This window comes from Impatiens glandulifera, chromosome 7 (assembly GCF_907164915.1).
Source record: "Impatiens glandulifera chromosome 7, dImpGla2.1, whole genome shotgun sequence".
NCBI lineage: Eukaryota > Viridiplantae > Streptophyta > Magnoliopsida > Ericales > Balsaminaceae > Impatiens > Impatiens glandulifera.
Window position 1 is genome coordinate 39,441,762 of NC_061868.1, and position 17,946 is coordinate 39,459,707.

Consider the following 17,946-nt stretch of genomic DNA (forward strand, 5'->3'; position numbering starts at 1 on the left):
GCCTCATGTATTACTTGTTTTGCTTTACTCTAGGGACGGGATACACATTTGTCGGATTTAAACCTACGCCCTTTTCAATTAGAGTCTAAATCTGGTGTTTAGACCGCTCAGCTAAATTGTCTAATGCGATTCAAGAGTTTTAATTTTCAAATTTTTTTAAACTTATCAAATGTGAGAATAATAAATAGTTTAATTGAAATAATTTATTTATTTTATTCTAAATTTTCTTTAATATGAATGTGAAAAATTAACTATAAAATATGTAATGTAAAAGTAAAAACATAGTTTCTATGATTGGAAGAAAACTTTAATAGTTAAACTATTTATAATGAAGTATCGTATGACTACAATTTTAGATTGAGTTTTATGAACATAATTCAAAAAAGTGAATACATATCTAGTGGAATCTATTCAAGTTTAAACTTTCAAATAATAAATAGACTTTTGTTGTTTGTTGTGTTGTTCGTATCTATGTCTATGAGAATAATAGTTTTGTCACAAGAATAAAAAATGGGGAATTGTAATAATGAAGGTTAAGGAAAAAGAAAGGTTCAAAGAAGCCATTTGTAAATTTTTTTTTTTTTTCAATAGTTTTGAACTGTAAGAAAAATAATGAAAACATTATACCAATAAAGATAATGAATTGAACAACTTGTATTTTTCTACTTTAATTTCGTTAGTTAGTTTGATGAAGATTATCAAATCAAGCAGATATGGCATAGGATTAGATTGTCCCATTTTCTTTTTTCTTAAATTCATATATTATTCATTCTTTAAATTTACAATTATGTTTTAAATATCAAATTATATAAATAATGATTAAAATTAAAACTCTAGAGAACTTAAACAATCAAAAATATATATGAGTGTAAATTAAAACTCTAGAGAATTCAACAATCAAAAATATATATGAGGATCACCCTACCAACGAATTCGTATAAATTCTTAAACGTAAAGGTTAAAATAAAACAAATTAAATAGTGTAAAAAAAAAACTTATCAAAATATTCTTAACTTGAGCAAATATTATGATATTTGTCATTACTAATTAGGTAAAAAGTAACTTTATAGTGAATTAAAAATATTTTATTTTAATATTAATATAATCGGTATCATGTTTCAGGTTTGAGTTTTGAATATCTCCCTCCCATATTTCTCATGTCCGACCTCGAACCTAATTGAAAATACCTGAATTTGACCCTGGTATACTTACGATATCAGATATACAGGTATTCATTGTCATCTCTAATCTAATTACAACCTCAATCTCGAATCTACGTCTCACGACTTTGTAAGTGAGATGACTTTGATCTTTTAGCCTTTTACATTAAATACCCTAAAAACCTAATTTGTATCAAACCTAATCTAAAGCTCCTGGCCAGAAATTATAATTGTCACCTTGTGTTGAAATTCTATGAGTTTTAAAGATATATCACACATTTGAAAATGGTTTTTGAATGGTTAACTCTTACATACTATAAAAAATCACGGCATTCCATTTCTTAAAGTCCGACCACTCCATTTATTGGATCGTGGACTACGATGATTGTACCCAAAATTGTTATTCTTCATGTTCTTACCCTTGCACATTTGCCTAAGAATTCATTTGCACTTCTTTCTCATATTGGGGAACATTTGCACTCGCCACTCCAACCATTGTTATCTCTGATTACACAACCATCCAGTTGCAATTATGTGTTTATAAGAACCTAATTGATATTTTCAGTTTTATAATTATTATTGTCTGCCCATCCAGTTGTGACTATGTGTTTGTAGGACTCACACCATCTTGACACTTTCGAAGCCTCTCCCGACCTAGTTGCGGTATGGGCTCGTTGAAATCGTAGCCCACCCCCAATTGCGGTATGAAAAGAACGAGCCCTTGCCCCTCCCAGTTGCGGGTATGGACTCGTTCGAACTCTCTCCCCATCCGGTTGGGGTAGAGGTTCGACAACATTGTTTTTCGCTGTTGGAATATCGTCCAAATCACCCCCAACCACTGGAGTAACCAGCATATGGATCAGGTAGACCAATGATTACCCCACCTTCTTGATCATTTGGACGACAAATACATAGTCTAAATCCAAGATGAGTTCGGATCAACATCATCGTTGTTCCAGTTGGTTATATCATTGTGGATGTCCGCAGTGGTATATGGCAATCCAACCCATTGATGTTGGCTCAAAAGCGTTTCTTGGCATTGTGGAATGTTTCTTCGACTGCAGAATCTTTCCAATTCATGACGTTTAGGAAGATATTAATACATCTCTCTGCTTCTAAGAACCTTGGCCATGACATATTTACCTATTTGCTTGCAGAACTTCTTCTCCCAAGACAGAATAGTTGGCTTCCAAACATATCTATTACCTGAAACAATCAAAAAGTATACTTCCAATTCCATGAATCGTCTAATTTTTGTTTACAAATATTAGGATTCAAAAAGCTTAACTAACCATTGTGAGACTTTCTATAATGTGATGATCCAATTCTCGGAACCTGAAAATTATTTCTTCCCCTAGTCCAATTATTCATCACATAAAATTTGAAAAACACAAAATTTAGACCCGAAAAAAAAAACGAGAAAATAAGTCGGATTACTTAGACCATCCTTATCCATAACCCAAAATGGGTCATGATGCTGGTTAGGATTGATCTTGTCAATTTATCGTGACCAAATGTTTGGTCATTCCATAATCAAAACCAAAATCATGTCATTTGGTCTTGGTTTTTGTTATATTATGACAAAAATCACTACCAAAGTCATCCAATCAAATGCTGCCATTTGTCATTTGTCAGCATTTGATTGTTTGCCCAGATTTTCTTTATCTCTTATCTTTAAAACCTGATTTTAATATTTTATAATTTAATATTTATTATATATATATAGTATATATATATATCAAAATTCATATTTTTTCGAGATATATAAATAGAGACTACTCTTGCTATATTTCGGAGCACAAAAAAGTCACCATTTTCTTCATTTTACTACTTATCTTAATTTGTTTACAATTATGTATAAAAATTAGAAATTAAATATTATTATTATATTTATAAATTATTTATTATTTTTTAATTTAAAAATAAAAATAATATTTTTAATTTATGATCAAGATTTTGTTGGTCATGTATAAGCACCAATGACCAAAATTTTGGTCATAAACTCTTTTCATCGTAGTCATGATCCGAAAAAAAAAAGTTCATAAATAAAGATGCTCTTAAATAATATTAAATGGAGAAATCTTAGTTGAAATTAAAGAGAAATGAGGCTAGAAGATAATAATAAAAGAAGGATTAGTCACTTTAATTATTTAAAAATGTGCCAATTATCTACGTTCTCTCCTTGGACCTTCTTATTATTTTTTCATTTTTTCAAATATATTCTATATATTACAAGATTTCTTTCTATAAATGAGATTATATATAACATATTTGATTACTATTATTTATACACAAAATAATAGTTTTCTTTTTTATCCGTTATAAAATATTTCTAATTTAATATTAGATATCCTTTCTTTCAAATATTATTAACTGATTTGAAAATTTGAAATTTATGAAGATGATATTTTAATATTTTTAGCTCAAATAGTGATTATTTGCGAGTAAATTAAACAAAAGAAAATTGAATATAGTGTTTTAATTAATATATTATAATCTCAATATCTTAAGAATAATATATATTTTTAACAAAATAAAAATATACTATGAGAAGAGGCTTATATATAATTTGTGAAGACTCAAAATAAACTAACCGGATATAGATGCTAAGCCTATTACAAATAATAAATATCTGCTAGCAAAACTAAATAAAGTTATAAAGAATATAATCAAAAGTATTTATTTTCAATTAAAGTCATTGTTTGTTATCATAGATGTAGACCTGACCACGGTTCGAATATTCGAATTCGAATTATCAAAACATTAAACCATATTCAATTCTTATAAGTCGAATCGAATACGGATTATGAAATTTTCGAATTCGAATCGAATTCGAATCGAATTATTATCGAATTATAATCGAATCGAATTATAATCGAATCGAATTATAATCGAATTCGAATTAATTTTATAATTTTAATACTTAATTAAAAAATTCTAAAACTTCTAATTTATTAAGATATTATTTAATGGTTCAACCAAGTTCACTTATTTAATAAATAAATATAGTTAATGTTTAATATTTTAAAAAAAAATAAATAAATTAAAAATTGGACTTGCACTTAATGTACAAATTAAGTTGCCTACGTATCCTTAGCTCCAAAGGAATCAAAGCCCACGTAGTTCTCTTACCTTTATGGAGCTAACTCACCTAGTTCGGATGTGTTTGTGCTTTCGTCGGTTGTGGCATCATCAAGGTCGTATAGTTGGTCGGGGATTTTCTCGGACCATTCTTGGTGTCGTCTTTCCGCCTTGGTTCAAATCGGCAACCAATGCTTGTGCCTCCAAAGATTGCGGTATCATAGAATATCGGTGTTCGTCCAAATGTTACCACCTGCACTAAATGCTTGTTCCACGGCTACCGTTGAAAACCGGACTAGCAAGCACCTCTTTTGCAATAATTGCTAAAATTGGAAATTGTTCTATATGGTTTTTTCCACCATTCTAATATAGGAAAATTAGGAGGATTGACTAATGGAATATCAAATTGAGTGTTAAGATATATATCCAATTCCGAATTACTTCTTCCTTGTGGTTTTTTTTGTTTTTTTTCATTAATAATCTTTCTGTAAAACTTAATTTAGTACCTTGTGAAGAAATATGAATAGTTGGATCATTAGATGTAGAAAACATTAGTCCTATCACTATATGCCTCATTAAATTCAAAATATCTTTTTTTACATTTTTAAATTTTGTTCTACATATCTTCTATATCAAAATTAACCTAAAAAAAATTGATAATTTGTGTAATAAGCTTGTAAAAAATTTTCTAAGCCGTCAATTTTAATGTTCGGTAAAAAAATCGGGTGGCAATTAAATTAAGTTGGGGAATTTCCTTAAAATACTTTAAACCATTTGTTAGCCATTTCTGAAATGCATGTTGACAATGCAAAATCTTGATAAGCACTACATAGTGCCTCCGATATATTACAACATTCAAAAATAGTAAATGAGACGTAGGATAATAAACACCCGATAAAAGATACATAGCATTATTAAACATTCTAAAACTTCATTTAGTTTTACTACAAGTTCCCAATGGTAAGGTTGTAACATACTATATTAGTTTGATCATTAGATGCAAAAAAATGACATAAAAGATCTTTGTATGGAAGAGCTTCTTTTAACAATTCATAAGTTGAATTCCATCGATGTTGAACATCTTGTGGAAAACGTTTGGGTTTCATGTTGTTTAATTTGCAAAACTTTTTCCATTCTTTTAGTAATTTTGGACGAGCCCAAAATAAATTAAGTGCTTGTTTAATTGGTCCTAGTGCAGAGTCTAATGCTTTAATTCCATCGTGTGCACAAAGATTAAATATATGACATGCACATCTAATATGAAAAAAATTTCCTCCGAATCGTGTACAAAGACTTTCTAATTCTTTAACCATAACATTATTAGAACTTGCATTATCTAGAGAAATTGAAAATACTTTGTGAAGTAGATTATATTCTTGTAAAATATTATGCAATATTTTATAACAATTAGTCCCACTATGACTATCATCAAAAATTCTATATGAAATTATTCTTTTTTGTATATTCCATTCATCATCAATCCAATGACATGTAACACCAAAATATGAATGTGTTTGCCAATGATCACTCCATATATCACAACATATAGAAACTCGACCATCAAAATTAAAGAAAAAAGTTTGTAATTTTTCTTTACCCTTTTTGTATAAATCTTTTACATATCGATTTAATGTACTTCGTGGAACTCTTTTTGCACTAGGATTTAAAGCATTTTGACAATAAGTTGTAAAATTAAGTTTTTCACCAAAACTAAAAGATAAATGTTCGGTAGCAACTAACTTAGCTAATTCCTCTCTATTATTTTGTTCGGTATAATGAAATAAAATATTAGGTGTAGACTGTGTATTAGATAATTGAGTTTGTGATTTTTCCAAACCAACTTCGTGTGGATGTTTACTATTCAAATGAATATTATAAGTACCATATCCATTCCCGGTTTTGAATTCGTATTGTTTCCACAATAGTTACATGTGATTATAAAGATACATTTTTCTCCGGTAGAAATTTTAGTGAAATGTTAGTAAATGTAATGAAGATTGTCTTTTACCTTTTTGTATTGTTGAATATTGAACCAACACTTTCTGGTTGAGCTTCTGGGACGTTCATCATTTCTTCCGGAATAGGATGGTAGATATCGGTGAAAAATCAAATCCAATAGAGTCTTGATGTTCCACACGTTTTTCTTTACATGTTCTACTGGAAGACATAATTATATAGTAATTATATGAGAAAATATATGACTAATATTAATATATCTAGTAAGGATGAGATGTATTAGTTAAAGATGGAATTTAATAAGATAGATTGTATGTAGTGAGAGAAGTAGAGAATTTGAGATTGCAATGGGTAAAAAAGTTAAAACATAAAAGCGGATATTTATAGTTTAGAAAGATTTTGAATTAAAAATAAATAAATAAAAAAAGTTTAAAAAAACGGTAACAAAAAAAAACGGTAATAATATGAAACGGTCAAAAGAATTTGATGTATCAAAAAATACTATGGCCTTCCGTCTTCCTTCCTTTATCATTTTTTGTTCCAAATCTGACATATGTAATTAACACTTTCAAGTCTCAAGTCACATTCACAGCAGTCATAGTCACGGTCCTTTATTATTTTTGTTCCAAATCTGACATATGTAATTAACACTCTCAAGTCTCAAGTACATTCACACTCACAAGTCACACCGTATAATCTATTATTATTATAATATTAAAATTTAATAATAATTTGTGTCGAATTAGATTCGAATCCGAATCGAATTCGAATTTTGAATTTTAAATATTGAAAACTGTATCAATTCTACTCTAACAAATTCGAATTCGAATTCTTGACGAATCGAATCGAATTTTTAACGAATCGAATCGAACGAATCGAATCTCGAATAAAATTCTATTCGTGGCAGGTCTATGTATATGTACATATATGTACATATAGTATATGTATATGTATATGTATATGTATATGATATGTATATGTATGTATATGTATATGTATATGTATATGTGATATGTATATGTATATGTATAGTATAGTGGCGTGTGCGTGTGCGTGTGCGTGTTGCGTGTGCGTGTGGCTGTGCGTGTGCGTGTGCGTGTGCGTGTGCGTATACGTGTGCGTGTGCGTGTGCGTGTACGTATACGTATATGTATATGTATATGGTATATGTATATATATATATATATATTGAGAGAAAAAAAAAATAATATATTATTATATTATATATAATATAGCGTGAAATAAGTAATATATATTATTATATAATATTGAGTGAAAATAAAATATATATATATATATATTATTATATAATATTGAGTGAAAAAAAAATATATTATTATATAGAGAAAAAAAGTTAGTTTATTATAAAGAAATAAATATAAAAAATATAATATTTTATGGTAAAATAAATATGTTATAATAAATAAATATAAATTAATAATATATATACTAAAATTTTTAAATTTGAGGCCTGAAAAGTAGGGGTTTTGTATTGTACAGTTACATTTAGGGATTGGTAGGTACTGTATAGCTTAATATTTTATTCATACCTTATATTTTACCAAAAATTTTGGTATACAAAAAATGCATACATTTATCTTACCTTAATTTCGGTATACCTTGATTTCGATATACCTTACCTTAATTTAGGTATACAAAATATTCATAAATTATCTTACCTTGATTTCGGTATACCTTAATTTCAGCACAATATCGAAATTATATCTTTAATACCTAAAAAACATATTAACTTAAAAAAAAATCAATCTTATCAGTAAGGTAGATATTACATATATTGAATAATATTTCAGTATAATTATATTTTAATATTATTCAAAAATTATATTTTTATAATTAAATTAATATCAAATCTATTTAATTATTTCCTTATAAATTATATATATTATATATATTTTAACTTATAAATATTATTTCGATATCTTGATATACCAAATTTTAAAAATCTCATACATTTATTTTACCAATAATTTCAGTATCGGTTTGATACCTTACCGTTTTTTCGGTATACCTTAAAAATTTTGCAGTACGATATTTTCGATATACTTTTAATATCGGTAATTTTTTCCATACTTTTAATATCGGTAATTTTTTTCCAACCCTAGTTGCATCACTAGTGAAAAAAGAGCTTTTACCGACAGGATAACTGGTGGTCGCTACTGAGGTGATCAATAACGATGAGGCTAGATGTTGTCGGTATTGATTGGATTAATGCCGAGGGTAGACAATATGTCAGTATTTATATCTATATGACGACATGATTCAAAATGGTCTCTATTTGTTTGGGTCAATAGCAATATGAAATCAAATAACTAAGTTAAATTTCTTTTACATATAAGATATTTGGTTTTATAAATAAAATATTTATCTTATTAATAAATTCATCTTTTAACTCCTAACCGGAAGAAAAAATCAAAAAATTATATATATAATTATCAAATTATATAATATTATGTTAATAAAAAATTCGGTAATATACTATGTTAATTTTTCTGAATTTGTTTAATAAAAAAAAGGTTTAAATTGTCATAACTAACCAAAGTAGGGTTGTAAATGAATCAAATACTTTTGATTTGATTCGGTATTCGTATTCGAATTTTGATATTCGTATTCATAATTTTGTGATTCGAATTCGAATAAAAATATTCGATTCGATCGACTAATAAACGAATACGAATACAAAATCAAGATATTCGATTCGGTATTAGCTAATATTCGATTAAATATTCAATTATATATATATATATATATTATATATATTATATATATATATTATATATATATATATATATATATTATATTATATATATATATACCATTTTATTAATTTTAATTTTATAAATATTATTTATTATAAAACCCTAGTACATATACATATATTCTCCAGTAGACGTTACTTCGGTCGCCGCCGCCGCCTCCATCTCATCTCTTTTCTTCTCTAGTCGACGTTACTTCGGTCGCCGCCGCCGCCTCCATGTAGTTCTCTTCTCCGCTCGTCGTCTTCTCCACTCGACACTACTCTAGTGATTTCTCCGGTGAGTCTTTTTCTTCTCCGGCCATGTATTTCTTGACCAGCTGTAACCCATATCTAATATGACTATTAAATATTGTATATCATTTAGAATATATATATATATATATATATTTTAACATTTTAAGCTCTAATTACATATTTGTTATGAAAGGGGAGAAAACTATGATCGAGATAAATGATGATGAATGTGATGGTGCCTTACGAATTGAGAATGTGAATGTTGATGGGGAGAAAGATAAGAAAGAAGATAAAGATGATGAAGTTGAGGAAGAAGGTAAAAATGTGGAAGATGGTAAAGATGATGAAGTTGAGGAAGATAAGGGGCATTTTGAAAGGAAAAATTTGTGCCTTCTGGTTTGTCTATGTTTGATCGGTATTTGGATACTATTGAGGTTCATGATCCTATGAAGTCGGATTTAGATATTTACTTGGAGGAAGTGGTTTTTAGAACTCAAGACGAGGATACAAGTGTACAGTTTGATGCCTTGGCTTGGTGGAGGAAATCTCAAGAATTAAAGTTTAAAATTCTATCCATGTTAGTTCGTGATGTTCTAGCTATCCCTATTAGTACATTGGCATCAGATGCTACATTTAGTGCAGGAACGCGAGTGTTGAATCCTTATCGATCAAGGTTAACATCTGATATGGTACAAGTGTTAATTTGTGGAGCAGACTGTTTGTCAGATTCATGGGATCAAGAAACCCTTTATGACATATGTGAGTTCACTATTTATTTTATAATTTATTTGAGTTATATGCATGTTTTCATAAATAAATAAATTTTTAATTGATTTTTATTTTTGTTTAGGAGCAAGAACAACCGATCAATGTCATGTTGCAAACCACTTGATTTGCAAGCCATGAAGGATTCGAATATTGATTTACAAACCACTGTAATGAAATGTTCTTTTGATAACTATTGTTTATGTTATGTTACGCGGAAATTTTAATTAATGGCTTGCATTGCATTGTATTGGGAGTTGAATATTGAAATCATAATTTGAACATTATTATTTAATTTTTATTAGGTAATTTTATTGAATATTGTTATATATTATGTAAAAATATTAATTTTCAAATTTTTGAATAAATTGTATAAAATATGTTTTAAAAAAATCGAATCGAATACTCGAATCGAATCGAATAATACGAATATCAATTTTAAATCGAATACGAATCACATTAATTATTCGAAAAAATTTCGAATACGAATATTCGAATAGTTTCACAAATACGAATCGAATACAGTAATATTCGTTTCGATTCGATTCGTTTACAACCCTAAACCAAAGTAGGAATGCACATCCTACCAGTCGTCCTTGTCAAAACCAAATGATACTTAAAATCCACTTCAATTTAGGGTTAGGGTTAGATACTTTTAATAATTTATATAATATCTGATTTATAAAATCCATTTGTATTTAGGGTTAGATACGGATAATAATTTATATAATATCTAATTTATAAAATTCATTTGTATTTAGGGTTAGATACGGATAATAATTTATATAATCGAAATTTCTTTATTATCAATTTTAATTGAAATATTGAATAACCAAACAAGTTGAATTGATTTTAACTTTTTGAAAGATTAATTTATAGATTTTAATATTTTTAAATTTAATTTATTTTTAAACCAAACATACTTATTAAATTAATTTATAGTTACAAATTAGGCTAACCATTCTAGTAATATTATGTTAATATAATATAAATATAATTTATAATAATATTATATATGTATTAATATAACTACTTAATTATTTTATTATAATGTCTATTATACATATTAATTATATTTTTTATATAATAATTAATTATATAGCTGGATATACGGCATATTATAGAATTTTAATTTTCGTATAAATTATGGAATGTGACATATATAGATATTTAATTATTTTCTAATTTATTTTTTAATTTAAACATTACTATTAGTACTCTAGTAAAGTTATTGCTATTGGAATCCTTTATTTTAATTTAAATATATTTTTTTATTTTTTTAATCCATTTTTTATCAAATAAAATATTATTATAGAAAAAATCATTAATTATTCTTTTATCAAATTAACTAATATTCTCACCAAAATTTCATTTTATTTGATATAAAAAGTTATAAATTATATACATTTATAAATAAAGATAAATTTAAAAAAATATCAAATAATATATTTTTTTATTGATAATATTGTACTCGTTGGATATTTATAATGTGAGTTTTATTTTTATAAATTATTTATACAATTTAATATTTAAATAATTAATTATTAATTTTTATTTTATAAATATTATCTTGTATTATTTATTAATTAATTTTTAATATGTAACTAATATTTGAATTTAATAAAAAATGTTTTTTTTTAAAGAAGAAGTAGAATATGAGTTATGCAGCTAATTAGTTGGAAAGTTATATGACATATTTGAAATTGGATGTTTAACAATTTTATTTTTCTTTAATTTTAAATTTCACATTTCAAATCTCTTCAAAATTTTATTATAAAAATGAAGTATTTATTTATTTTTAATATTTATTATTAAATTATTATAAATAATTTATTATAGTTATTAATTATATATTAATATGTTTTTTAAATTATATATATATATATATTTTTGTTACATATATAAATTATTAAATTTTATATGAAGTATATAATCATAGTACACATATTAAGCAAATTAAATGATATTATTCATATTAAAATCAAACATGCTAAACAAGCTAAAAATAAAATAAAAAGCAATGAAAAACTTAACTGAAACTCTATCGACTATCCAAGTTCATCGGTTAAAAGGGCGACGATTGAACCCAAAATTCTTATTCTTTCGGTTATTACCGGACAACTTTGAGGTTTTGTATCTCGACTTCGTGTTTACGTGTTTGGTTACATAATAATTATCACTGTTCCACTCTGTCACAGTTATGGGTTTGTTATCTCCGGTTACATTATTATTATCGTCGTCCCAACCGGTTGGGACGATATGTTTGTAGGACTCTCCCCACCCACTTGTAGGTACGGGCTTGGGCTCGTTAAAACCGTCTCCCCATCCAGTCACGGGTACGGGCTCGTCGAAACCCTCTCCCCACCCAGTCGCAAGTACGGGCTCGTTCGAACACTCGCCCCATTGGGTTGGGGGTAAGGGTTGGACAAAGTCGTTTTCTACGTTTGAAATGTCGTCCAAATCACCCCATTCAATGGAGTAACCATCATAAGGATCTCCTTCTTCTTGATCACCATTTGGGACATCAACATCATCATCGTCGTTACTCTCTATTACATGATGATTATAGATGTCAGGATCGGGCAGTGGTATATCGCAAGGCAGCCCATTGATATTGGCCCAAAAACGTTTCTTGGCACCGTGGAATGCTTCTTCGACTGCGGAATCTTTCCAATTCATGACGTCTGGGTATGTATGAATATACCTCTCGGCTTCTAACAAGTCTGGCCATGACATATTTCCAATTTCATTACAAAACCTTTTCTCCCATGACGGATTAGCGGCAGGCTTCCAAACATATCTATTATTATTATTATTACTACCTGAAACAAGCCATAATTAATTATAATACATATGGGAATGGTCTTTTTAAATAAATAAAAAAGAAAGCAAAGGATAACTTACTAAACGTGGACTTCTTGGATGATCTCATATTAGATTATTTGAAAAGAAATCAGAATGTTATTGAACTGTAGATTGTGATTTGTGAATGGTATAGTCTATAGTGACCATAAGAGAAATATTTACAAACATAATATATAGGAGGATTTTTTCCTAATTTTTTTCCTAATTTAAATATTACTATTATTTGAATCCGTTTATTAAAATAAAATATACAATTTGTATAAATAATATAACTTATTAAGTGGAGTAAAATTATAATTGTATATTTATTAGTATGAATTATAAGTTATATTAAAATTATAAATTATATATATTATTTCAAAAAATTGAGACAGTTCTTTATAATTTCTGGATATATTATGATTTTGTTTTTGGTTAAATAAAGTATTATTATTAAAAAAATTAATAAATTATCAAATCCCAAGTCTCGCCATAAGTTTATTTATTTGATTTTATATAAAAAAAGTTTATAAATTATATACATTTATAATTATTAGTTTATTATGTGGTATAATTATATAATATATATTTTCAAATAATCAACTATATATATTTGTAATTTTTATGATTGTAACTTAATTTTATTTATTGTACGGTGTTAATTTTTTATTTTGTTTTAAAGAAAACTAATATTGTTATATTTTTTTTTTATCATTTATTAATATTCTTAATTATTAAATTTTAAATAAAACATTTTTTTTGTTATATATGTTTTCATGTTATTTATTGAATAAATTTATAATTAATTTTATAAAAACATTTTTGACACTTTCACACCCACAAATCCAAATAGTAGAGACATAAAGTGAATTTTATTTAAGATTATTTAAACTAATTATCATCCCATCAATTATATTTTCTTCAATCTCATTAAATAAATGATTTAACATATTAAAGTATAATTATTATTAAGTATATTTTTATCTTTTGCTCAAATAATAAAATAACATTTTTTTATACTAAATATATATCTTTTGTTCAAACCAAATTATTAAATCTTAAGAATATGTGTGATAATATTATTCCAAATTACCTAAATATTAGGAACATTTTAGCAAAACAATTATGTTTATTATTTGAACCTTCTTTTCACTAATCGGTTCATTATTTATTTATCCTATAAATTATGTTTATTTATATAATAATATAAAATAAAATTAACCTCAACTATTTTATTTATTTATATAATAATAAAAAAATGAGAAATGATTAGGTGAGGGAATTTGATGAGGGAATGATTTGGCATAATCTTATTCGCTAAAAAAATCAAATAATTTCTCTCTTTCCTCTCACTTTTACATTTTTAATCCATGAAGGTGATGCTAAGTCATTCTCTCACCAAATTTCCTCACCAAATTCCCTCTCTCTATCACTATTCTAAAAAATATAATTAACCTACTATTTTTTATTTTATTTTAAGTTAAAAATTACACTTAACCTAAATACATTACATATACTCCCCCTTAAAAGTCAACTATTTTATTAGTACTTTATAATATTATTAAAATAAGATATTTTTATTTTTATTTATATACCAGACGTGACTGAATTATAAGGAATTTCTTTTTACGTAAAAATAAATAAAAAAAATGTTTTTTATAAAATTTTTATGATTTTAATTTTAGATAAATTAAATATTATTTTTTAACAAATAAACTAATTAATTATTATCCTATGTCTTAAATATTTTAATTTTATTTGCTAAACAAACCACATATGACTTTTAAAAATTAATAACAATCACAACTAGACCATAATATAAATAAAATCAGGGTTAAAATTATGTTAACCAATTAAAAAACCTTACAAGGAATAATAACATTTCATATTTTTATTAATTAATTCATAGAAAAACTAACTAAAAAAAGCCATATATTAAATTAACAAATTAAAAAAGTTATAAAACTAAAAGCAATCTCCCATATACTAATTAAATACATAGAAAAACAATTTTAGTTGTTATCTCTTATTTATGTTTTTCTATATTTAAATTTAAAATATTTTTAATAAAAATTAAACTCGTAACATTTTATATTTTTAAATATTACTATTATTACTAGAAGAATTTCTCATGCTAGGTGATGAACAAATATATAAGCAAAATAATTAAGACAAAATTATTAAAAAAAGTATATAAAAATAATTAAATCACAATATATAATATATCAATTATTTTTTATATAAAAAGATAACACATTTAAGTTTCAATTTTTTTATTTACAACTTTACACATGAATTAAAAAAATTAATAATTATTTACACATAAATTTTATCATTATATTGTGTTTGATATTAATTTCATAATACCATAATTATAATTGATAGACATTATTTATATAAAATATATAAGTTTGAGAAATTTGAATAGTGTATGTTATTCTTTTACTTGTTCCATTTTTTTTTAATATTAGGTGAAATAATCTAATTTCACATTTATTATAAGTTTTCTTTTATAGAAATTTTGTTTAAATTGGGACAACTGAAATAAAATCTTGTAAATATGGTTAATATTTTTATTCAAAATTTTAGTTTTTTCGTTTTATTGATTTAATTTAATTTTTCATTTTTTTAATTATCATTTTTATATATATCAAATTGGTGAAAATAATATTTGAACGAAATATATGTTTGTATTTTTCCTCTCTTGTATTGAATTGCTTAGCTTTTATTTTATCCTTTATAAAATTTCAAAAACAGTTTATTATTGATCAAATATGTGAAATATTTATTAAAATATAATACCGAATTATGTAAACACCATAAAATTCTTGTTTCAAAACTATATATACCTATAAATAAGTCTTATTATATATATATTATTTTTAGGTTAAACAATAACATTAATTATTATTTTATTAAAAATAATAATAATTCAATTTTATAATATTTTGTGTAACATTTATAATAATATTATAAATTAAAATAATAAATATTTACCCTTTATTAAAAATATGTCAAAATATAGAATTAAATATATTTTTTATTATTTAAATATATATATATATATATTAATTATATATATATATATAATTAAAATATTCTTATTATTCTTGAAAATGTAATTTCACTTATAATTTTATTATAAAATATTTCATTAGGCTGGCTGGGTTGTTAAAAAATAAAAATAATAATTAATTTTTATTTTAGAAAAGCTAATTAAAAAACTTATATTTAAAAAAAAATTAATATTAATTTTTTTTTATTCACCAAAAATAAATTTAGACTTATTAATTATGATGGTATGATATAACTAAAACTAATCTCATATTGACTTCTCGTTAATAATATTGTTACTATTAGCAGTGAACTCTTATTATCATTTATTATATTTATAATATCATTTTACTTATTAGATTTTTTTATAAAATATCATATTATAATCTGTTGAAAAATAAATATTAATAATGATTAAATAAAAAATAAATTTTTTATTAAAGAAAACTTATATTCATTCGTATTTAAAAATTAATTAACTGTTTTTTTGTCACCCAAATTAAATTTCAACCTTGTAATTTTATGATTTTACTTCAAATATTCTCCAATTGATCTCATTATTAATTTCGTTACCTCACTTTAAAACATTTTGTATGGACTCATATTATATCTCATTACTCATTTTTGAGTTATTTAAAATATCATTTTACTTATTAAATTTTTATTATAAATATATTTTCATGTTATAAAAATATAATATTAATAATGATTAAATAAAAAAATAGTTAAAATTTTTTTAGAAAGAATTTTGTAAGAAACTAATATTCATCCGATTTTCTAAATGATATTAATCATTTTTTTGACATTCAAAATAAATTCAAGATTTACTAATATTGTGAATCACTTCAAACATTTATCAATTAACCTCATATTACTGGTTATTTCACTTTGTGCATTTTGTAGTGACATTTTACCCTCACTTATTACTAATATCCGGTTCTTTAAGATATTAGTTAATTAATAATTAAAAAAAATTAATAATCCATCAAAATAAATTCACTTATTTGTGTCCTCACTTTAAAGTTTAAACAATATTTAATTATATATCATTAAGACTTCAATTTAAGCATTTTTTCCTTGATCATATCCTTACTTTTTACCTTCTCAAATCGACATCTCGTATTATTAATTTCGTTATTAACACTCACACTCTCAATTTGAACCATAATTCTCATCTCTCAAAGATAATATTGGTAATGGTTAAATAAAAATATAGTTCAATTTTTAATTTAAAAATAACTATTATTCTACCAAAATAAATTTCTAACTTACTAAACTCTCATATAGACATTCCTGAGACTTAGTCTCGTCTCATATATAAAAGGTGAACAATTAACCACTATACCACGTGTGATTATTAAATTTATTATAAAATTATATATATATATATATATATTTAATCCTTGTTAATTAGTAATATATAAAATATATAATGAATAAAAAAAAACTAATTAATTGTATAAATAATATATAAAAATAATTTTTTTAATAAATTATTTGAAATTTGAATTAAAAAATAAATTTAAAATATTTTTAAAATCTAATATATAACTATATTAAAGAAAAAAAACACATCTACTTGTAACAATTAGACATATGAACTAATAAAAGTTCGTTTAAACATATCTACTATCAAAAATTTATTCATCTGGTCTCGGTTAATAATAATGGTTACTTTTTTTTTTAAAATTAATATCTATTAATTAAACATTCATTTTTTTTTCTCTAGTTTTTTATTAATTAATTAATTAATTTATTTTTACTATTTTTTTCATTTATTTTGTCTATTTTTTTATTAATTAATTAATTAATCTATTTATCACTTTTTACTATTTTTTCTTTTGTTATTTTTATTATTTTATTATTTTTCACTTTTTACTATTTGATTATTAATTTTTAATATATTTTTTTTATATCAATATAAATTATTTTTAAATTTGTTAAGTCTCTTTTAGACCTATTTTTTTAATATTAGAATGTATAAAATAGTTCAATGTTTTGATAATTAAAGTTTTTATATTTTTCTTAAGTATTTTTTATTAAATAATTATTTGTATAATCTTTTTTTAATAAAAT

The 17,946-nt window shown here is 24.3% G+C and overlaps 1 protein-coding gene across 1 annotated transcript; it reads right to left on the minus strand.

The window, feature by feature from the left end:
• Nucleotides 1–12,030: 12,030 nt before the first annotated feature.
• Nucleotides 12,031–12,904, minus strand: LOC124909866. The gene is made up of 2 exons (XM_047450498.1): nt 12,877–12,904; nt 12,031–12,794 (listed from the first exon to the last, which is right to left on the minus strand). Exons 1-2 carry the CDS (start codon nt 12,902–12,904, stop codon nt 12,031–12,033), a joined length of 792 nt encoding a protein of 263 aa, XP_047306454.1.
• Nucleotides 12,905–17,946: the final 5,042 nt, after the last annotated feature.